The following is a 21,689-nucleotide window of genomic DNA, read 5'->3' as shown; positions in this document are numbered from 1 at the left end:
GAGCATTTATCCAATCTAAGTTCACTGAAATCAGTGGGCTTAAACTGGAGTAACTCTTTTTAGGATTGCAATTATTGGACCATGCTTTGCTGTCTTGTCATTCTAGGTAAATTTTTAAAAGGCTATTTGCAAAGATTGACAACAAATGTCAATCTTTGCAAGGTATCTTAATGCCAAAATGAATATTACTAAAACCTGAAAAACTGTGAACTACTTAAATGTTAAAGCATGACTCAGCAAAGCTTAGCAAATAAAGACAATTTCTCAGTTAATACCAGTGGTATGGCTAACAGATGGGAGATTGCAGAAAGCACTCTTTGCTATCAGACTATGGCATCCCAGTTAGCCAGAGTCTGTCTCACTCCCTTCTGCAAGAAGCCAAGGTCTCTTGATTTCAAAAGGTTTATTTGAAAGACAACATACAGGCCCAGATGTCCACATTCCAGGACCAGGAAGATCCTGGCTGAGCACAAGCTTTGTTAGGAATGAGTTACAAAATGAAAGTTGTTACAGATCAAACCCTCCGTTCCCAGCCTCCCCCCATAGTTCACATTGCTGGGCGCTCTTCTGTGGGAAGCTGGTCTGTCAAGGTCGACTCTGAAGAAAAACAGATAAGATGCAGTATCCTCTCCCATGGAAAGTGCGGTCACGGCTTAGCTGGACCTGGAGGGAGAGAAAGACTAAACAACTACAAAAGTTAACATGGTGTGACTTAGGTTAAGTTCTCTTAGCATGACAGATCCTGACATTTGCTAGATGCTTGAAGTCTTAAAAAAAAACTTCTGGCTTCAGGGGTTGCAACTGGAATTTGATTTATATAATTGTCCAACATCTGTGTGATCATAAACATGTTTGGGAAAATTAAAATTTAATAGTATGCATAGGCTTTTGGATAATCATAGATCACTTTCTCGTACTATAAAAATGATAATAAATAAATATTTTAACTGAATGGCTAATTTTATTTTACCCATGCTGTAGATTTATAAATTTATGTTTATTGTTTATTTTATTTTTTATTGGTTCATTGTAAACCACCATGCAGAAGCTATATTTGATGGAATAATTGGGATTAAATATTTTAAATCAATAAATAATGTGTATGATTTACTGAGGTAAGTAAACAAATAATACTACAATATTTAATTTTAATTTAATTTATTACATTTATATTCCGCCCTCCCCGCTTTCGCAGGCTCAGGGCAGATAACAAAAATACAAATGTTAATACCATTAAAAACATTAAAAACACTATATCTAATCATTAAAATTACAGCTATGTATATAAATGTCATAGATTTAAATACAAATAGATAAAAGCAGCACATAATTGAGATTTGATGTTCCATACATCGGTTTTTCCAGAGCAACTATGTACAGTATCAAATGTGGACAATAATAATAACATCTGCATCCGCGTAGGAGGGCATATGGTTTGATCCTCCCCACCATAGAGGGGAGGGAGCACCACCCGGCATCAGCCATATGCCTGGTGGAATAGCTCCATCTTACAGGCCCGGCGAAATGCTAACAAATCTTGCCAGGCCCTGGTCTCACAAGACAGAGCACTCCACCAGGCTGGGGCAAGGACCGAAAAGGCCCTGGCCCTGGTTGATGCCAGGCGGGCTTCCCTAGGGCCAGGGACCCTTAAAAGATGCTTCCCACCTGACTGAATATGTGTACTATATTAAACAAATACATGGGATACACTCAAAATCTTTACATGAATAAAGGTTTTTTTAATGAAACAGTATGGTGTATTTACCATAGTTTTGTGAAAAAATGACAACTTTGACCTCTTCCAAGTTCTTCAATGAAAAGTATCTCCCAAGCTTGTATTTATAAAAAGAATTACAATAATATGGGTATGATTTTTTGACAACGTCATGTTACTCACAGAATGGGATATAAAGTAGGTGGACTGAATTACTTAAAGGTACACATAAGGACAAGTAATATCAGGTGTTGAATTTTCATGTACTGTATGTCTAGAAAAAATTGACAGGAAGGCACAAGATTTCACAATCTGTAGTGCAATTACATGATAAATGAACATAGCCTTTATTCATACACAAAAATGGTCTCTGACACAAGGAAGTTCAATAATTTGGTGATAAATCCTTTCTCAATACTTCATTGGATTTGCCTTGACATCCTCAAATTAAATAACTCTGTTGCTGAATTTCCTGATAGACCTACAAAGAGCTTCCTTCACCTCTCGGTTTCTCAAGCTGTATATCAAGGGGTTGAGCATGGGAGTCAGAACTGCGTAAAAAAGAGAGAAGGTTTTGTGTAGCTCCTTCAGGGTCGCTGTTGCTGGAACAGTATAGACAAGGAAGATGGACCCATAGAACAGGGTCACAACAATTAGGTGGGAAGAGCACGTGGAGAAAGCCTTCCGTTGTGCGCTTTTGGATTGGAATCTCAAGATGGTGAGGATAATGCAGACGTAGGAAGCCAAAGTAAGCAAAAAAGGGGGGACAGTTCCCATGAGGCCAAGAATGAAGGTTGCAAGTTTCACAAGGTAAGGATTGCTGCAAGAGAGGTTTGAGACAGGATATATGTCACAAAAGAAATGGTCAATTTCATTGGGTCCACAAAATGTTAATTGTAGCATAAGAGAGGTCACAATGATGTTGGTGAGTAGGCCACTCAACCAAGATGTAGACGCTAATTGCAAGCAGAGCTTCCCGGTCATAAGAGAGGTGTAGTGTAGAGGTTTGCAGATTGCCAGGTAACGATCATAAGACATCATGGCCAGAAGGTAACATTCAGTGGCTGCAAAGAAACCAAAGAAAAACCATTGTGTGATGCAGCCCCCAACTGATATGGATCTGTCACCAGTAGGGGTGTGCAAGGAAAAAACTTTCGGCTTTCTTGTTTCGGGATTACCCGAAACAAGATTCTCTACCGGCATTAGCCGAAAGCCGAAACAAGAATCTCTTTCGGGATTCGGGATTCGGCATTATTTCGGCATTCTTTCGGGATTCTTTCGGGTTTTTTTGCTGGGAAAATGCCTCCGTCTTTCAGGACGCCTGGAGGAGGCATTTTCCCACCAAATAAGCCCAAAATTGGTGGGGACCTTCCTCTAACCCTTCTCTAACAACTACCCAAGTTTCAGACAGATTGGACTTTGGGGGGCCATGTTATGGCCCCCCAAAGCAGGTCCCCCCATCCTCCCCATAAGAAAGCAAAGGAGCAGCATATTGTTAGCATGCTGCTGCTGATCTCTCTTCATTATTTCCTATGGGGAAAAAATGAAGAGGCAGGCTTCCTTTGCCAGGGGTGGCATTTTGCATGCAAAATGCCCCCCAGCCCTCAGGGGCCCTTCTCCCACCCCTCCTCCCACCCCCCACCAAGGCTCAGCCTGCTCCCACTTGGGGGGGCCATTTCATGGCCTCCCCAAGTAGGTGCTCTCAGCCCCTAAAGTCCACCCCTCACAGCCCCACACAAACCCAGTTCCCCCACCCCAGCTGCCACACACAGACCCAAATCCCCCCAGTAGCCCCTCACAGACCCAAATCCACCCCCACCTGCCCCACACCCACCATAACCCCAGGAACAGGCTGGCCTGCCCTCCCCTTTTGGGAACCCCTAAACTCTCTTTCCCAGGGCAGTTCTGCACAGACAAGGGGTGCCACAATGGTGGCAGTGCCAAATCGTCCCTGGGAAAGAGCACCTGCCCTGGCACACAGACAACCACCCCCCTGACCCCCCCACCACCCGCAGAGAAGGCTGGCCAGCCTGCCCCATTGTTCCCTATGCTGGGAACCAACCTCCCATCAAAGAAGGGAACACAGACACACAATCATTAAGTTTAAAAAACCTTTATTTTCTCATTTTCAAATTACAAGTGGTCAACAAATCACAACATATTACACTTATTGTCCCTCATAGCACAACACAACACAATTAACTACACATCAGAGAATCTTAAACACAATTTTTTTTTTGAAATGGACAAACAGTAAAGTTTTGAACATTACAACAGGTCACATAGTGAGCGGGCACAACAGGGCATGGAAACAGAAGATGATCATAATAACTACCAGCCTAATACAACTCTCCCTCCATAACATGACTTAATGGGGGGGAACCACAGCAACAAAATCCCCCCCCCAACCCTCTGGGGCCCTTCTCCCACCCTTCCTCCCATCCCCCCACCAAGGCTCAGCCTGCTCCCACTTGGGGGGGCCATTTCATGGCCTCCCCAAGTGGGTGCTCTGCTCTCATCTCTACCACCGACAGCTGGGAGAGGCTTGTCTTGCCAGGGGTGGCATTTTGCATGCCAAATGCCGCCCTTCTCCCACCCTTCCCCCCTACCCCCCACCACATGCATTCCTTGACAATCAAGAAATCTGGAGTTAAATATAATGTGCATGTAAGTCCCTCAAAGACAGAAGCAATATGGAGGTAATGACCCATTTGATTTCCACAACCTCAGACACAATTAGGGATCCGTTTCCCCTTGGTGGGGGATCCCCCACTCTCACCTATCACCCCGAAGGGGGAAAGTCAGTGAATGAGCCTTCAAGGTACGCTCCAGGGGCTGCTGCCGTGATGTCACTGATGTCATCTGGCTGCCCTGAGAGTATGCCTGTGCTTTGCAGTGGGCTGATTTGGGCCCTACAGGCCAAAGCAGGATCCCTTGTGGCCCAAATCTGCCTGCTGTGAATTGTGCGTGCTCCCCAGCCTTGTGTGATGATCACATCACCTCCTAGAACAAACATCATCATGCCAGAGCATTGCCATTAAATGATCATGCGTGTGTGAACAGACCCTAAGTATCCTGTAGGCTTCAGTGATGGTATAGTAATGTTTTCACTCACATTATAGAGAGAGAGAGAGACAGAGAAGGGGGGGAGGCACTGAAGCTAGATTATTTCTTCTATTTTACTGTCCCCTTCCAAAGCCAGGGTGGCATTGGCACAATGCCCCCCTCCCCCCGGCCAGAGCCTTAGTACCAGTATGCATTGACAGGCCCATGCATCATAGTCCTTTTTGAGACCCAGCCAAGTTGTGCCTTTTGGAGAAAAATGTTCAAGTTGCTGGTGGGGGTATGAACAGTTTTTAGATATCCACTGTAGTGCAATGGCTAGAGAGTTGGTCTAGAATCTGGCAGACTCTGATTCTGTGCCTTGTAGGCTTGATGGATGTTCTTGGCTCAGCCTAAGTAAACAATTGTGTTGTGTTTTCCAGAGGCAGTCTACGTGATTTTGGGGCCCTGGACAAATGTTCTGGACGGGGCCCCAGAACCAGTGCCGCCCCACCACTGGCTCCTTGCCAAGGCCAAGCAATTTGGTCACCTAGGCCCCAGATAGAGTGGGCAGGAGTGCGTTGTTTCCTTCCTCCCCCCCCTCCACCCCCTCCAACAACTAAGAAGGCCATCGGTGGAGTCACTCCAATGTGAGGCATGGAGCAGCTGTCTATTGTTAGCCTGGTTGTGATGAGGGTGAAACAAATCAAGGGAGAACAGCAATGTGTAAACCACTCTAGGTTCCCATGGGGGAGAAAACCGGGGCATAAGATAAACCTTTAATTTGGTGGGGAGGGGGTATATACATTTTATGTGTATGTGTCTGTATGTTTTATGCATTCAAATCACTTGTGGTGTACTTTAGAATTATATTGAGCTCCACAGTATCCCAAAAACCTTGTCCATGTATTGCAAACCGCAGTCAATCTACCACATCTAGGGTATTCTTCTTTTCCCTACTGCCTTCAATTTTTCTTAGCATTATTGTCTTTTCTAGTGAACCTTGTCTTCTCATGATGTGACATAAGCACTATCATCAATTGATATCTTCAAGGGAGAAAGCAGGCCTGATTTGGTCTGGATCCCACTTACATGTCTTTTTCGGAGTCCATGGTACATGTAAATTGAAACTTTCTTCCCACTTCACAGTGTGAATGCTTTTTCCTCCTATGAGCTTAGTCTAAATTTTACTGTACTGATACTGCTCATTTGGCCAAAAGGCCTGCCCTTGATCAATGCCACATTAAATACTTCATAATAAAAAAATGTTTTTAGAACCATTTAAAAGTGTCCTTCAGTGCCATACGCTGATTTAAAAAAACATAAGCTAAATGTTTGGGAACACAACCAGATATGTGAATGACTGAAATGCAGCCCAATCCCACTGCTACTTAAAATCCATTTTTGATGGAGGTCTGGATTGTCTTACATTGGTGTCATTGGGCTTGGAATCAGGAACCTGGAAGCGTTCCATGGGGGCTACAACTTTCATGCCAAGGCTAAGAGGGTGGGAACGGGATCTCTCTGGGGTGGCAAACTCTGGCCTTGGAAGTTACTGGCAATTTGGGGGTGGGACTTGTGGAAAGGAAAATCTGAGTAGGGATCTCCCCCAGAATCCATGGTCCGCATTTGCCCTCTAAAGAGATTGCCCTTGGAAGCAGCCAGTTTCTCTGTAGGGAACTACTCTCTCTAACCTGAACTCAAGCCCAACCAGGAGTTTGGCAGCCCTAGGAAAATTTCAGAAAAAGATGGCAAAGGAGGGCCAGCAACTGATGGAGGCATGGAAGCCCACACCAGGACAGTAGCAGGGGCCTACTTGGGCACAAGGGACAACCAGTGCTCTCATCCCCCATAGTCCACTCCTTACAGCCCCACACAAACCCAGTTCCCCCACCCCAGCTGCCACACACAGACCCAAATCCTCCACTCAGCCCGTCTCAGAACCAAAACCACCCTCAGCTGCCCCACACCCAGTACCCCAGGAACAGGCTGGCCAGCCTGCCCCATTGTTCCCTATGCTGGGAACCAACCTCCCATCAAAGAAGGGAACACAGACACACAATCATTAAGTTTAAAAAACCTTTATTTTCTCATTTTCAAATTACAAGTGGTCAACAAATCACAACATATTACACTTATTGTCCCTCATAGCACAACACAACACAATTAACTACACATCAGAGAATCTTAAACACAATTTTTCTTTTGAAATGGACAAACAGTAAAGTTTTGAACATTACAGCAGGTTACATAGTGAGCGGGCACAACAGGGCATGGAAACAGAAGATGATCATAATAACTACCAGCCTAATACAACTCTCCCTCCATAACATGACTAAATGGGGGGGGAACCACTGCAACAGGGTCCAGCAGAACCTATGTCATTTCCTGTGGCTGTGCTTTCAGTTCAGACACACAAAGCTGAACTGGGCACTTCCAAGGCACTGGACAATGGTATTTCTGGAGCAGTTCTGCAGAGGTCTCCCCCCACCCCCACACCAGCCTCAGAATTTACCTGGGAACATCTGTGAGAGATCATCATTGGCCGGTGCCCATCCACCACTCTACCCGCATCCCCCAACCATGCAAACCCAACATTAACATCAAATTTTTTTTTTTTTAAACATGAACATTCAATCAACTTTTAAAAAACATAATCACAACATTTTTTTTTGGTTTTTTTTCCTTTTTTTTACATGAACGGAACATCAACTTTTAAAAAACATAATCACAACATTTTTTTGGGTTTTTTTTTTTTATGAACATTCAATCAACTTTTAAAAAACATAATCACAACATTTTTTTTTGGTTTTTTTTCCTTTTTTTTACATGAACGGAACATCAACTTGCAAAAAACAGTACAACAATTCTTCTACAATTTTTTTTTACAAGGAGTTCATCTGATAAAAACACCTAAGCAATCCCTATCTAACCTGTTTCTCCCTCCAGTAGCAATCCATGTTTCTGGGGCATTATTTCTCATAATAAATTTGGTCCCACAGGGTATGTCTCAGTGATGGGAGATGTTTTGAATACCCTGGGGGGGGGGCTTTCAAATTGCTGGGTGTTTTCCCTTTGCCACTGGTTCCTAACCACCCTCCCTCTACTGGCCGGTTTTAACTGTATATACAGGGTTTTATACAGGGGAGAGCGCGATTCCAAAGGATTGGACTCATAGAGGATGCAGGCCACAAGTTGGGCTCACCTCAGTCACTCTGGAAGTCCAGTCCTGAGAAATCGAAGAGGCGAGAGTTGACCTTCAGGAAGGTCAACTGCTCGACTCTCCATGGGAGAAGGCGAGTGCGATGTGGGCCGACAATGTCGCCCGCATGTGAAAAGACGCGCTCGCTCTCCACGCTCGTCGGAGGGCATGAGAGCAGCCGCTGCGCCTCGAGGGAGAGGTCCGGCCAGACCGACTCCTTCCTGGCCCAGTAGCTGAGCGGATCGGTGGAGAGCGACTCGCAGGGCTCCGCGAGGTAGTCCCTGACCATCGCCTCCGCCGGATCCTCTCTCACGGTCCTCACGACCCCAGAGGGGACGAGGGCCCACCGGAGCATCTCCATCTCCATCGGCACTCCGGTGGTGGCCTCGGGGGGGGCCTGCGCAGAGGGGGCGTCAGAGGGACCCGCACGGCAGGGCCCCTCTTGCGTCCCCCCTGTCGACAGGCGTCCCCTCTTGGCCTGCCTGCGCCTCACCCAAGAGCAGAGCCCGTCTCTGGCTTGGGTGAGGTTCCCGTCCCGCTCGGCGAAAGTGCCCTTTATGCGCGGGTCACACATGGTCGCCAACATGTATGACTCTTCCTTAGTGAGAGGAGTTAGCCTGGCAGCTATGCCCTGCTGCAGCCTTCTCACTAATGCGCGCACCGCTGGAACAAGGTCAGCACGGGGCGCGACCCGGTCTGCAAGGGTGGCCAGATTCCTCTGGAGCGTGTGCACCAGGGGAATGACCAGACCGAGGGTCGCCGTGTCTGACGAGACCGCCACAGTGAAGTCCTTGAAGGGCTTCAGGACCTCCACTGTCTGGGTGATGGTGAGCCAATCCTCCCGGTTGAACTCACCCACCTGACTCGCACCGCGGTGCTCGGAGAGCCACGCGTGGAGTGCGGCCTGCTGCTCCACCAAGCGCTCAAGCATGGCGCAGGTGGAGTTCCAGCGAGTGCTGACGTCAGTGATCAGAGCGTGCTCTGGCACACCTGTCCTGACCTGTGTCTGGCGCAGTTCGTGCGTGGCCTTCACGCTGCGCGAGAAGTGACCCGTGAGCCTCCGACATTTCTGGACAAGTAACTGGAGTTCACGGGTCCGGGTATCCACGGGTTCCTTCGAGGAGCCCAACCCCAGCGCATCTCTCACCACTAGGTGAAGCTTGTGAGCGGCACAGTAGACGCTCTCTCGGCTCACTAGATGCGCCGCTGCCCTCATGTTCTTGCCACCGTCCGTCACCATGCATCCCACGGTGGCGGGTCCCTGGCCTATCCACTCGTCCAACTGTCTCCTTAAGGTGGCAGCGATGTTCTCCGCCGTGTGGGACACGTCGAGCACCTCGGCGTGAAGCAAGGCCTTGCAGTAGCCGGCCTGGCGGTCTCGCATCCTTCCCTGTCTAGCTGTGCTAGGCACCTCCCCCCGGCCCCCACCCAGAACCGACTCGGGTTCCCACCAGTGAGCAGTAAGCGAGAGGTACGCTTGCTGCACACTTGGGCAGGTCCAGATGTCCGATGTGAAGTGCACAGTTCTCCCGGCAACCCGGGACAGCTGTGCCTTCACATGATCCCTGGCAGCCCTGTAAAACGAGGGCACCACCGATCTGCTCAACGACGTGCGAGCAGGGACGGCGTACCAGGGAAAGCAATCTTGGAGCAGCCCTGAGAAGCCGAAGTCTTCAACTACGGAATACGGTTGCCCATCCACTGCTATCATGTTGACGATGTGGCGCGTGATGCGCCTGCTCGCCCTCCGGATCCCCTCTCTGGGCACACTAGCGCCCTGCATACCAAGCATCTCCGGGAGAGAGGCTTGGCGTCCCTTTCCTGCAGGTACCCTTGGGGGGAGAGCACCAGAGGAGCCTGCCTCCTTCTGGCTAGCTGGCGGCCGTGCGGCGCCACTCGAACCCTCCTCCCGAAGAAGCACCGCCTGGTGGTGCCTCTTCATATGGTACCTCATCCCAGACGTGGAGAGATGCCACACATCTTTGCCACGGCTGACGCGCTGCCTACAATGCAGGCACAGGGCTGCTCGGGGATCCTCCGTTGCCTGGAAGTGCTTCCAGATTTCGGAGGAAAAGGGCATCCCACGCTTCCCAGGAGAAGCGCTTTCGGGACCACCCTGCGGCACCTCCTGTGAGGTGCTCTGGCCGGACACACCGTGTCCCACTCTCGGCCGGGCAGGTGGGGATGGACGAGGCTGAAGGGGCAGAGATGTGGGCTCTTCCACCACAGTCTCTGCCTCTTCCTCCCGCGTCCTCTCCTCCTGCACAGCCGCGAGAGGCCTGCTGCTGGCCTCAGAGGAAACTGGGGTGGACCGCCCCAGGGGGGGTCTCACGGGCAGTTCCTCCAACATCCTCTGGGTTCCTGGGGTGAGCGGGAGCGCAGGGAAAGTCATGTGCTCCGCGCCCATCCCAGGAGACACCACATGCTGCCCCTCCTCCAGCAGCTGGCTCGCAACCACTGGAGGAGGAGGAGCCTCAGCAGCAGGCCCCTGCCCAGTGCCAGCCCCTGCCTCACGCACCCGGGTTGGGGGTGGCCCTCCAGCAGCTGCCTCAGGAAAGAGAGTCTTGCGAACCCTCTTCCTGTCACCAGAAGCCAGGCTGGTGAACGGCAGCAGCGCAGGGGAGGGCCTCCTCCGCTCAGATGGAGGGGCTGCCGCAGCAGTCCCCCTCCCCCTCCCCTCCTCCCCTCTAGATTTCTCCCTAGCCTTTCCCCCGGGGCCCCTCTCTGCTTTCCTCTCCGACATACTTTCCCCTCCCAAATTCAACCCTAACTAATCAGAAAAGATTTAGAAAACAAAGGTCAACTTTGTTTTCAAGACCTAACTAACCTGCTCTAAATCTGTGCTTCTAGTGGCTCTGTGACTTGGAGATGAACAATCAAGTGCCTTTTTAAGCAACCCTATTTATGTCAGGGAACCTGAGCCTGCCAATCAGCTGAATTCCTCTGGAATTGAGCTGGCCCTAAACCCCAATAACAGGTGACAAAGCCTTAAACACTCACACACTAGTATGCCCGGGCCGGCCTGGCACCACCACGGGTGCCAGAGATGGGCGGTGGAACCCTAGTTATGGGGGCACTAATGGGAAGCCTATTGACAGCTATTACAAATTTTTATATATATATATATATATATGGAATTCAAACCTAACACTCACTCACTAATGCTTTCCCTGCTGAGTCCCTATTTAGTTTTTTAAAAAAAACTAGGCTCGGTTTCCCTAATAATTATGTTGAGGGCAATTATCCACTGATCACCTACCAACTGGCCTACCTACCTAAGAGACACTATTTAGCGGGACCGATGTATCTGTGGTATGTCGGTGTGGGGTGTGGATGTGGTGTTTTGAAGATGAGCCTCCCCCCTCCCAAGCTAGCAAGAACCCACCCCCAAGGCCACCCAAATGTGAACCCGGACTCGCTCACAGTAACACCAGTCCTGCAGTCCAGCGATGTTCAGGCGGTCTTGCAGCTGGTCCTCCTCTCCTCCACGATGCTGTCAAGAAAATTGGAAATGTTAGCAGAGTCAACACCACACGCCGCACACGCAACCCCAAAATTCAAGGCCCCGTTGCACAAGCCAAGTCAGCCCCCCCCCCTTAAAGGCTAGGGCCAACCAGCAGCAAAACAAAACACATCCACCCAGCAGAGCTTCTGGCCTGTGCAGGCCAGAAGCTGGCACACTCATTTTTTAGTCCTGTGAAACAGCAGTTCATGCCCACCCCACACTCAAACTTGAAAAATGAAACATGAAAGAAAGCAGGCACTGCGATCAATGCTGGCCCCCCTAACCCCCAAACAATATCCTCTTGCCCAACCAGAAAATGCCCCCCCCCCCCGGCCCAAGCCATAAAGACAGAGCCAAAGCATATGCTCGCAGGTAGGCACAGCAGCAGACATAAGCTCAAAAACCAAATTTAACAACAACCCTACCAGTCCACCAGTGCAGATGTCCAGCAATGTTGATCCTCCACGCAGAGATCTGCAGGCCGATGTCCACCAAGTGCAGTCCAGTCCAGAAGAGGTCCACCAACGATAAACAACCTGAATGTGAAGCAAAACAGTGAGTGCCAGGCCAGCAAACGGGAAGGGTTACCAAAGCCGGAGCAGCAGGCCTGTGTGTGGGCCGAAGGCTGGCACAGTTGATCAGGACGGAGCCTGTTGGGAATCCTTGCAAGCAGGGGACCAGACACAGAAAAGCAAGCCACACCATTCCAGATTGTGAAGCACAACTGTGAGTGCCAGGCCAGCAACCAAAAAGGGTTACCTTGGCCAAAGCAGCATACCTGTGTGTGGCCCACAGGCTGGCACAGTTGATCAGGACGGAGCCTGTTGGGAATCCTTGCAAGCAGGGGACCAGACACAGAAAAGCAAGCCACACCATTCCAGATTGTGAAGCACAACTGTGAGTGCCAGGCCAGCAACCAAAAAGGGTTACCTTGGCCAAAGCAGCATACCTGTGTGTGGCCCACAGGCTGGCACAGTTGATCAGGACGGAGCCTGTTGGGAATCCTTGCAAGCAGGGGACCAGACACAGAAAGGCAAGCCACACCATTCCAGATCGTGAAGCAAAACTGTGAGAGCCAGCCAGAAGAAAGGCTTCTGGCCTGTGTAGGCCCAAAGCTGGCACACTCTTGTTTTAATCTTAAAACAGTGGATCGAGCTTAAAGAAGGCAAGCACAACAACCAATGCTGAACCCCCCCCCCCCCACCATCAAACATTGTCTGCCCAACCTGTCCCCCAGGCCATACCTGTGTGTGGCCCACAGGCTGGCACAGTTGATCAGGACGGAGCCTGTTGGGAATCCTTGCAAGCAGGGGACCAGACACAGAAAAGCAAGCCACACCATTCCAGATTGTGAAGCACAACTGTGAGAGCCAGCCAGAAGAAAGGCTTCTGGCCTGTGTAGGCCCAAAGCTGGCACACTCTTGTTTTAATCTTAAAACAGTGGATCAAGCTTAAAGAAGGCAAGCACAACAACCAATGCTGAACCCCCCCCCCCACCATCAAACATTGTCTGCCCAACCTGTCCCCCAGGCCATACCTGTGTGTGGCCCACAGGCTGGCACAGTTGATCAGGACGGAGCCTGTTGGGAATCCTTGCAAGCAGGGGACCAGACACAGAAAAGCAAGCCACACCATTCCAGATTGTGAAGCACAACTGTGAGAGCCAGCCAGAAGAAAGGCTTCTGGCCTGTGTAGGCCCAAAGCTGGCACACTCTTGTTTTAATCTTAAAACAGTGGATCGAGCTTAAAGAAGGCAAGCACAACAACCAATGCTGAACCCCCCCCCCCCCCCACCATCAAACATTGTCTGCCCAACCTGTCCCCCAGGCCATACCTGTGTGTGGCCCACAGGCTGGCACAGTTGATCAGGACGGAGCCTGTTGGGAATCCTTGCAAGCAGGGGACCAGACACAGAAAAGCAAGCCACACCATTCCAGATTGTGAAGCACAACTGTGAGAGCCAGCCAGAAGAAAGGCTTCTGGCCTGTGTAGGCCCAAAGCTGGCACACTCTTGTTTTAATCTTAAAACAGTGGATCGAGCTTAAAGAAGGCAAGCACAACAACCAATGCTGAACCCCCCCCCCCCCACCATCAAACATTGTCTGCCCAACCTGTCCCCCAGGCCATACCTGTGTGTGGCCCACAGGCTGGCACAGTTGATCAGGACGGAGCCTGTTGGGAATCCTTGCAAGCAGGGGACCAGACACAGAAAAGCAAGCCACACCATTCCAGATTGTGAAGCACAACTGTGAGAGCCAGCCAGAAGAAAGGCTTCTGGCCTGTGTAGGCCCAAAGCTGGCACACTCTTGTTTTAATCTTAAAACAGTGGATCAAGCTTAAAGAAGGCAAGCACAACAACCAATGCTGAACCCCCCCCCCCCCCACCATCAAACATTGTCTGCCCAACCTGTCCCCCAGGCCATACCTGTGTGTGGCCCACAGGCTGGCACAGTTGATCAGGACGGAGCCTGTTGGGAATCCTTGCAAGCAGGGGACCAGACACAGAAAAGCAAGCCACACCATTCCAGATTGTGAAGCACAACTGTGAGAGCCAGCCAGAAGAAAGGCTTCTGGCCTGTGTAGGCCCAAAGCTGGCACACTCTTGTTTTAATCTTAAAACAGTGGATCGAGCTTAAAGAAGGCAAGCACAACAACCAATGCTGAACCCCCCCCCCCCCACCATCAAACATTGTCTGCCCAACCTGTCCCCCAGGCCATACCTGTGTGTGGCCCACAGGCTGGCACAGTTGATCAGGACGGAGCCTGTTGGGAATCCTTGCAAGCAGGGGACCAGACACAGAAAAGCAAGCCACACCATTCCAGATTGTGAAGCACAACTGTGAGAGCCAGCCAGAAGAAAGGCTTCTGGCCTGTGTAGGCCCAAAGCTGGCACACTCTTGTTTTAATCTTAAAACAGTGGATCGAGCTTAAAGAAGGCAAGCACAACAACCAATGCTGAACCCCCCCCCCCACCATCAAACATTGTCTGCCCAACCTGTCCCCCAGGCCATACCTGTGTGTGGCCCACAGGCTGGCACAGTTGATCAGGACGGAGCCTGTTGGGAATCCTTGCAAGCAGGGGACCAGACACAGAAAAGCAAGCCACACCATTCCAGATTGTGAAGCACAACTGTGAGAGCCAGCCAGAAGAAAGGCTTCTGGCCTGTGTAGGCCCAAAGCTGGCACACTCTTGTTTTAATCTTAAAACAGTGGATCAAGCTTAAAGAAGGCAAGCACAACAACCAATGCTGAACCCCCCCCCCCCCACCATCAAACATTGTCTGCCCAACCTGTCCCCCAGGCCATACCTGTGTGTGGCCCACAGGCTGGCACAGTTGATCAGGACGGAGCCTGTTGGGAATCCTTGCAAGCAGGGGACCAGACACAGAAAAGCAAGCCACACCATTCCAGATTGTGAAGCACAACTGTGAGAGCCAGCCAGAAGAAAGGCTTCTGGCCTGTGTAGGCCCAAAGCTGGCACACTCTTGTTTTAATCTTAAAACAGTGGATCAAGCTTAAAGAAGGCAAGCACAACAACCAATGCTGAACCCCCCCCCCCCCCACCATCAAACATTGTCTGCCCAACCTGTCCCCCAGGCCATACCTGTGTGTGGCCCACAGGCTGGCACAGTTGATCAGGACGGAGCCTGTTGGGAATCCTTGCAAGCAGGGGACCAGACACAGAAAAGCAAGCCACACCATTCCAGATTGTGGAGCACAACTGTGAGAGCCAGCCAGAAGAAAGGCTTCTGGCCTGTGTAGGCCCAAAGCTGGCACACTCTTGTTTTAATCTTAAAACAGTGGATCAAGCTTAAAGAAGGCAAGCACAACAACCAATGCTGAAACCCCCACCCCACCATCAAACATTGTCTGCCCAACCTGTCCCCCAGGCCATGCCAAGAATAAACTGCAACACCTTTTTGCAGAGGCAGGCCACAGCAGCACATTGCCCAGCATCAAAAAAATTTACAAAAATTTTAAAAAGGCCTACCAGGTGTCCTCTCAGGATGTCCAGCACAGTTGATCCTCCAGGCAGATGTCCTCCAGGCTCCAGGTGCAGTCTCTCTTCTTCTCCTCTCTCGGTCACAGCTCAGCAGCAGCAGCAACAGAAGTGTTCCAGACAGTCTTGCTCCAAATTTAAATCCCCTGCTGCAGCCTCAGCCAAAGATTTAAATCTATTGGCTGGCATGAGAATGCAGCAGTGGGATTGGTGACTCCTAAAGTCCCCAGTCCCCTGCCTTTCCCCACCCACACTCCAAGAGCCACCCTCCTCCTGCTCCCCCTCCCCTACCTGTTAGTTTTGGCGGGAATCTCTGCTGCTTTGCAAATGCAAAGTGCAATGCAATGCTTGCACCTTGCATTTGCAAGGCAAAGCAGGATTCCCTATCCTCCTTTGCAAGAGGGGTGGGGGGTGACAGAAGGAGTGAGTGATTCACTCCTTCTCCCCCCCTCCCCTCTGCTAAGAGCCTGCAGGAAGCCTTTGCTTCCAGCAGGATTTTGCTAGCCGCTTGCTAAGGCAAACGGCTAGCAAAATCAAAATGGCGATTCTCGAATGCCGAAAGAATGCCGAAAGAATCCCGAAACGTTTCGGGTTTTTCTTTCGGCAATCCCGAAACGTTTCGGCATTCCCCGAAACGTTTCGGGATTCTTGAAGAATGCCGAAACACTTTTGTTTCGGCATTCTTTCGGCATTCTGAATGCCGAAACGCACATCCCTAGTCACCAGTGAGAAAACTGGTCAGCATCCTTGGTAAAATAGTTGAAATGTAGCCAGTTTCCAAGCAGGACAAGATCATTAGAAAGAAATACATGGGTGTATGAAGGTGCTGGTCTATCGTAACTAGGAAAACTATTAGGACGTTCCCCATAAGAGCCAAAATGTAGATGGCTGAAAACAATATAAAGAGTGGAATTTGCAGTTGAAGAAGATTCCCAAATCCCAGGAGGATGAATGTTATATTGTTTGACTGGTTTCCTCCAGTTTCTGTTTGCTGGTGAATGTCAACATCATTCTGAGGCTGAAATACAGTTTGAAGAGCATTAATTTACTAGATCCAGAGGAGTTAGCCATGTTAGTCTGTAGTAGCAAAATAGAAGAGCCCAGTAGCACCTCTAAGAATAACCAGCTTTACTGTAGCATAAGCTTTTGAGAACTGCAGTTCTCTTCATCAGATGTATTAATTTACTAGAGAGCACAGCACAAGTTTCCTCTCCTCCCTCGCCAATGATGCATGGCCATTTTTGATGTGCACTATATACAGGGTACAGCTGGAAAGTACATTTAGGAAATAAGATGTACCACTTCAGAATGTAAATGGAAGGATCACATCTAAATCCTTCCTCACAGTTTTCTTTTAAAGCACCCTTCAAAGCAAACAGGAGCACATAGTGGAGAGAAGCAAGAACCCATCTTCATGGTGTTCGTTCTTTGTGTATGGAGCATCTATTTACATGGTGTGCTATACAACACCACAAAATTCTGTGGCGTCCTGTGTGCATTTTTAATGGAAAGCCAACACATAAATATTCTAATCCATAAATGAAGAAACAATTTCTATCAAAATCCAACCAAGATTTGAATGGTTAGCTTAGGGCAAAACTACATATTCTCTTACAACTTGAGTGAGCAGATCCTGCCTGCTGCATTTTTGGTGGAAACCAAGTATGAGGATAGGGCAATTTGCAGAGGAAAAGGGGGAAGATTACCTTTCACTGCTGCTGTTGCTTCCTTTTAAGGTCCCCTACCCCTCTGGCATCTTTACTATCCAATCCGTCTTCCTGATCAGTAATTCTGCTCCTCCTGCAAATAGCCCATGGTACACTTTGTTCACAGTTCATATGTGACTGTTTCCAGAATACTTACTTTTTCTTATCTCTTTACATGTGCCAGATGATGTTGAAGGTCAGGGAAACCCAAGATGGATAGGGGAGGAGGAGACCATACACAGACAATCCGTTTATCTGATCTTTGTTGTGGGTCAGGTGAATGGGTCAAGATGAGGAGTTATCTAGTGGTTAGAGTGTCAGACTAGGATCTGGAAGACCCAGGTTTGGATCCCCATGCTACCATGGAAACTTGCTGGGTAACTTTGGGCCAGCCATTCTTTCTTAGCTTAACCTACCTCACAGGGTTATTGTGGGAATAAGTTGGAGGATAGGAGAATGATGCATCCTGCCCTGAGCTCATTGGAAGAAGAGCTGGATAAAAATGGGCTAAATAGATAGATAAAGCTAGACAAGGTGAATGAGGAAGACTTTTTAAAAAAGGCTTAAGGTGTAAAAGGAGGAGGGAGGCATTTCCCAGAAGTAGCAAGTGAGAAAGTAGAAACATAGGAGAAGAGAAAAACCAAGGGTGGAAGTGCTAGAAGATCTTATGAAGACTGAAACAAACCAAAATATGTGTAATGAGACTGTTCAGGAGATACAAATGGGCAGACGAGCAGTAAGATTAATATGGAATAATGTTCCTCTTCTCCCTCTCTGCCTTTTGATAACAGGGTCTGCAACTTTTACAGTGATAAGGGCTAGAAAATGACTTTTGGGGAGGAGGAAATAAACCATATCACAGTGCTGGGGTGGATTTTAGGATCTATTTGTATTCCTTGCACTTTAACGCATTTGCACTCAGTGAAAGCTATCAATAGATACGATATAAACTTTCAGTTCTAAAAATGAGACACCCCCTCCAATAATTAATACAAACGTTCCCCAAGTTGGTATCATCTTCAAATCTGACTTTGCTTTATCTTCTAGAAAAAATCCGATTGATTCCAGCATGACAACCTTAGGAAGAGTTCTGGCCCAGGGACAAGTTGATCATTACCAATTCTGTTATGTGCATGAGGCTGTGGCTGAAAATAGGAAGCTGAGATCTGTTCAGAAGGGTAACCGTCTAGCAATGCAATCTTAAAGAAGGTTACACTTCCTAAACCATTTGATTTCAATGTACAATGTTGCATCAGAAAGAAACAGGTGTTTGTGGCACCTTAATTGGCTTAAAGACTAACAAATTAATTCTAGCACAGCTTTTGTGGCATAAAGTTCATCAAATGTATGAGATTAGGAAGAGGAAAAAGGTAAACTCCAAGGTCAAATGTTCATGAAATGCAAGCAATGCATGTGTGTGTGTTATGTGCTGTCAAGTTGCCCCTGACCTATGGTGACCCTATGAATAAACGACCTCCAAAACGTCCTATCTTTAACAGACTTGCTCAGATCCTGCAAACTGGAGGATGCAGCTTCTTTTATTGAGTCAAGCCATCTCATTTTAGGTCTTCCTCTTTTCCTATTGCCTTCTCCTTTTGCTAGCCGAGACCTAATTATATAATATTCAAATATGATCGAGAAAAATCCAAGGTTATAAACGGCAAACCAGAATATTTGGAATAAAAGCTGGTTCTTGCATTTTCTGCAAGGGGGTACACAAATTCCAGAGAGATTTCTCAGTTGCACAGTATGTTAACAAATGCTACATAAAAGTTTGAAAAACTGAAAATATTTTTTTCCCGCCTAGAACACCTGTGAAGATGTATTCTGCGCAATTCAAAAACAGGCTTTACATTTGGTTAGATCAATAGAAGATAGGATAGCCCTTGCTGTATGAATACACTTCAGGCAACTCCATTGCTTTCCTAAACCATGCAACCATTCTACAAAAAATGGAATATTCATTACCTATAAATCTCAATGATGTGATCTCAGTTCCAGTCATTCACCTGACCTGCAACAGAGATCCCATCAATTAGACTGACTGACAGATTATTTTTGTCCTATGCTTCTGATCGGTCAGCCTCATAATTTACTGTTTAAGGGGTGGAATCACAGAAAACTCTTTTGTAGTTATGCCAGTTTATTGATTTCGATGAACTTAGCCTAGATAAGTTGGTGTCTATATACTACACAGTGTCCACGCAACTTCTTTTATTGTTTCATTTTTAAATTCTCATGAAATTTTAAACTCTCATACAAAAAATTTAAAATGTTCTGTCTCAGATACAGCAAATAGTGAAGAAAGGCTAATAGGCATAAAAATTTACCTTTAAAGTGGTTACGGATGGAACTTCTGATGTGTTCCATTCATGTCCCATTCCAAAGATACAAGCGTCTCCAGTTTGTATTCTTTATACCCCAGTCTGTGCTTCAGATAGCAGTTCTGCAGCCTTCCTTTGCATTTTATTCATATTCTGTATACTTTAACTTGATACGAACAAACAAAAGGTGTTTCAACAAGTGGGTTTTCATGAGACTTGGAAGGAAACGTTTACACTTTATCAGTGCTTGGTTTTCTATATTAATAGCAGCAGGATGGGAGGGCAAGGAGGGCAAAGAAAAGGTGGGAAACTTCTGACCTTGAGGAAGTTGTATTTATCTGGCAGTTATCCATTTGGTGGGGGGGGGAGTAGCATTAACTTCTTCTAAACAAATTTTTTTATAGATGACAATTACTTTACAGATTAACCATCACTATATTTCAAAGAAAAACTGAACAGACAGCAGCCCACTAAGAATCTTGTAGTCCTTTGGACAAAATGTCCTCAGAGGATACTCCAGAAGGATGTTGTATTATCAGGTGCCTTTCATTCTTTTAATTAAACACTACCTAAAAGTTGGAAATATTGCAACATTAAATGCAGCCCCAGTTCACTGGATTAAGAACAGTGGTGACAATCTCTTGAGTGGAATACACATTCTAAAATACAATTTTAAATGATGAACTATGTTTTGTTAATAGGATAGTTTGAACATAGTAAAGTAATTCAGTCATCATATAACTCTATGTTATGGAAGGCATCTGGTCCTGAAAACAATAGTCCTTTTTGGAAAGTATTCACCTATAACATTATTTATTTAAACAGGACATAAGTGAATAGATTGATGCCTACCTACTGACAGGAAGATGCCAAGATTCTAAGGGGCTTTTTTGTATTAGTAAGAGTGCATCCTATGGAAGGTTATTTCAGTCTGAGATCATTGAAGTCAATAGCAGCAATTGAGTTTAAACTGTCTCTTATTCCATCGGACACCTTTCCAATGATGGTGAGCTGGCTTCAATCTCGCTCCTAATTAGAGATGGGCATGAACCGAAATATGAACCAAAATTAAGCACGAACCAAGCCGGTTTGTGGTTCGCAAACCACAGTTCGTCAGATCCCATTTCTGATGAACCGCCACGAACTTTAGGCTGGTTCATTTGGTCCATGTTTTGGTTCATCACTGCAGACAGCCTGGTGCTAATCAATCAGTTTCCTAGGCAACAGGGGATGGACTTCCTGCAGACCTTCTGCTGACGCAGAAGTGACCTTCTGCTGACCCAGAAGTGACCTTCTGCTGGCCCGGAAGTGATTATTTTCTGACCCGGAAGTGCTGTTTTTATGAACCAAATGAACCGGTGCTTGAACCAGGGCAGGTATGTGAAAGTTCATAGTTCATGGTTCATGAAATTTGATGAACCATGAACTGCATGGTTCAGTTTTTTTCCGATTTGTGCCCATCTCTACTCCTAATCCAGATCATGGAACCAGACAACTTACAAGAAAATTGAGTCATTCTATGATATACCTGTTGGAGTTAAATAAAGCCTGTGTAGAATATTTATGCATTATTCATCATTAAAAAAAAAGACTCAAACAAAGCTGAGACCAAATGCAAGCCTCAGCAAACCATGAGCCAAGAGCTAAGAACAAAGAAGTCTTTAGCTTTGCTCTTCAACTTGTGTCCACATTGGCTCCATTCAGGCTTCATGCCTGCAAGGAGAGGAGAACCAGCTCAGCTTAGATGGAAATAATGTGCTATTAGCTGGCTATCTGCAGGATCTTCTGCATAATAAATAAATAAAACTAAACATATCTCTCTGTTTGGGGAGAAGAAGTTTGACACACACATTAAATAAACAAATAATTATCACTCTTATAGCATTCCTGTAATTTGGTCTCCTAAACAGAGAGCCAGATTGATGTAATGGTTAAGAACAATGGGACACTAATCTGGAGAACTGGGTTTGATTCCCTACTCCTCCACTTGAAGCCAGCTGGGTGACTTTGGGTCAGTCACAGCTCTCCGGAGCTCTCTAAGCCCCACCCACCTCATAGGATGCTGGTTGTGGGGATAATAATAACATACTTTGTGAACCACTCTGAGTAGGTGTTAAGTTGTCCTGGTGGTATAGAAATTGAATGTTATTGTTATTGTCATTGTCATTGTCATTGTTATTATGAATATTGGCTAAG

The 21,689-nt window shown here is 47.4% G+C and overlaps 1 protein-coding gene across 1 annotated transcript; it reads right to left on the bottom strand.

Moving 5' to 3' along the window:
* Positions 1-2,161: 2,161 nt before the first annotated feature.
* LOC129339132 (olfactory receptor 6N1-like) lies at positions 2,162-21,204 on the bottom strand. The gene is made up of 3 exons (XM_054993738.1): positions 21,124-21,204; positions 16,187-16,481; positions 2,162-2,865 (listed from the first exon to the last, which is right to left on the bottom strand). Exons 1-3 carry the CDS (start codon positions 21,202-21,204, stop codon positions 2,162-2,164), a joined length of 1,080 nt encoding a protein of 359 aa, XP_054849713.1.
* Positions 21,205-21,689: the final 485 nt, after the last annotated feature.

The sequence above is a fragment of the Eublepharis macularius genome, chromosome 12, assembly GCF_028583425.1.
Source record: "Eublepharis macularius isolate TG4126 chromosome 12, MPM_Emac_v1.0, whole genome shotgun sequence".
NCBI lineage: Eukaryota > Metazoa > Chordata > Lepidosauria > Squamata > Eublepharidae > Eublepharis > Eublepharis macularius.
Note: the sequence above shows the minus strand (reverse complement) of the source record. Positions and strands in the feature narration are given on the sequence as shown.

Bases quoted from the DNA above. Each gene is read 5' to 3' on its own strand.
- LOC129339132 (XM_054993738.1), bottom strand. From the start codon at position 21,204: ATGAAGCCTGAATGGAGCCAATGTGGACACAAGTTGAAGAGCAAAGCT. The intron at 16,482-21,123 runs GTTTGCTGAGGC...ACTGTATTTCAG, and splicing joins TTCTTAGCTCTTGGCTCATG to CCTCAGAATGATGTTGACAT. The intron at 2,866-16,186 runs GTGACTAGGGAT...GAAAGCCGAAAG, and splicing joins GCTGACCAGTTTTCTCACTG to TTTTTTCCTTGCACACCCCT.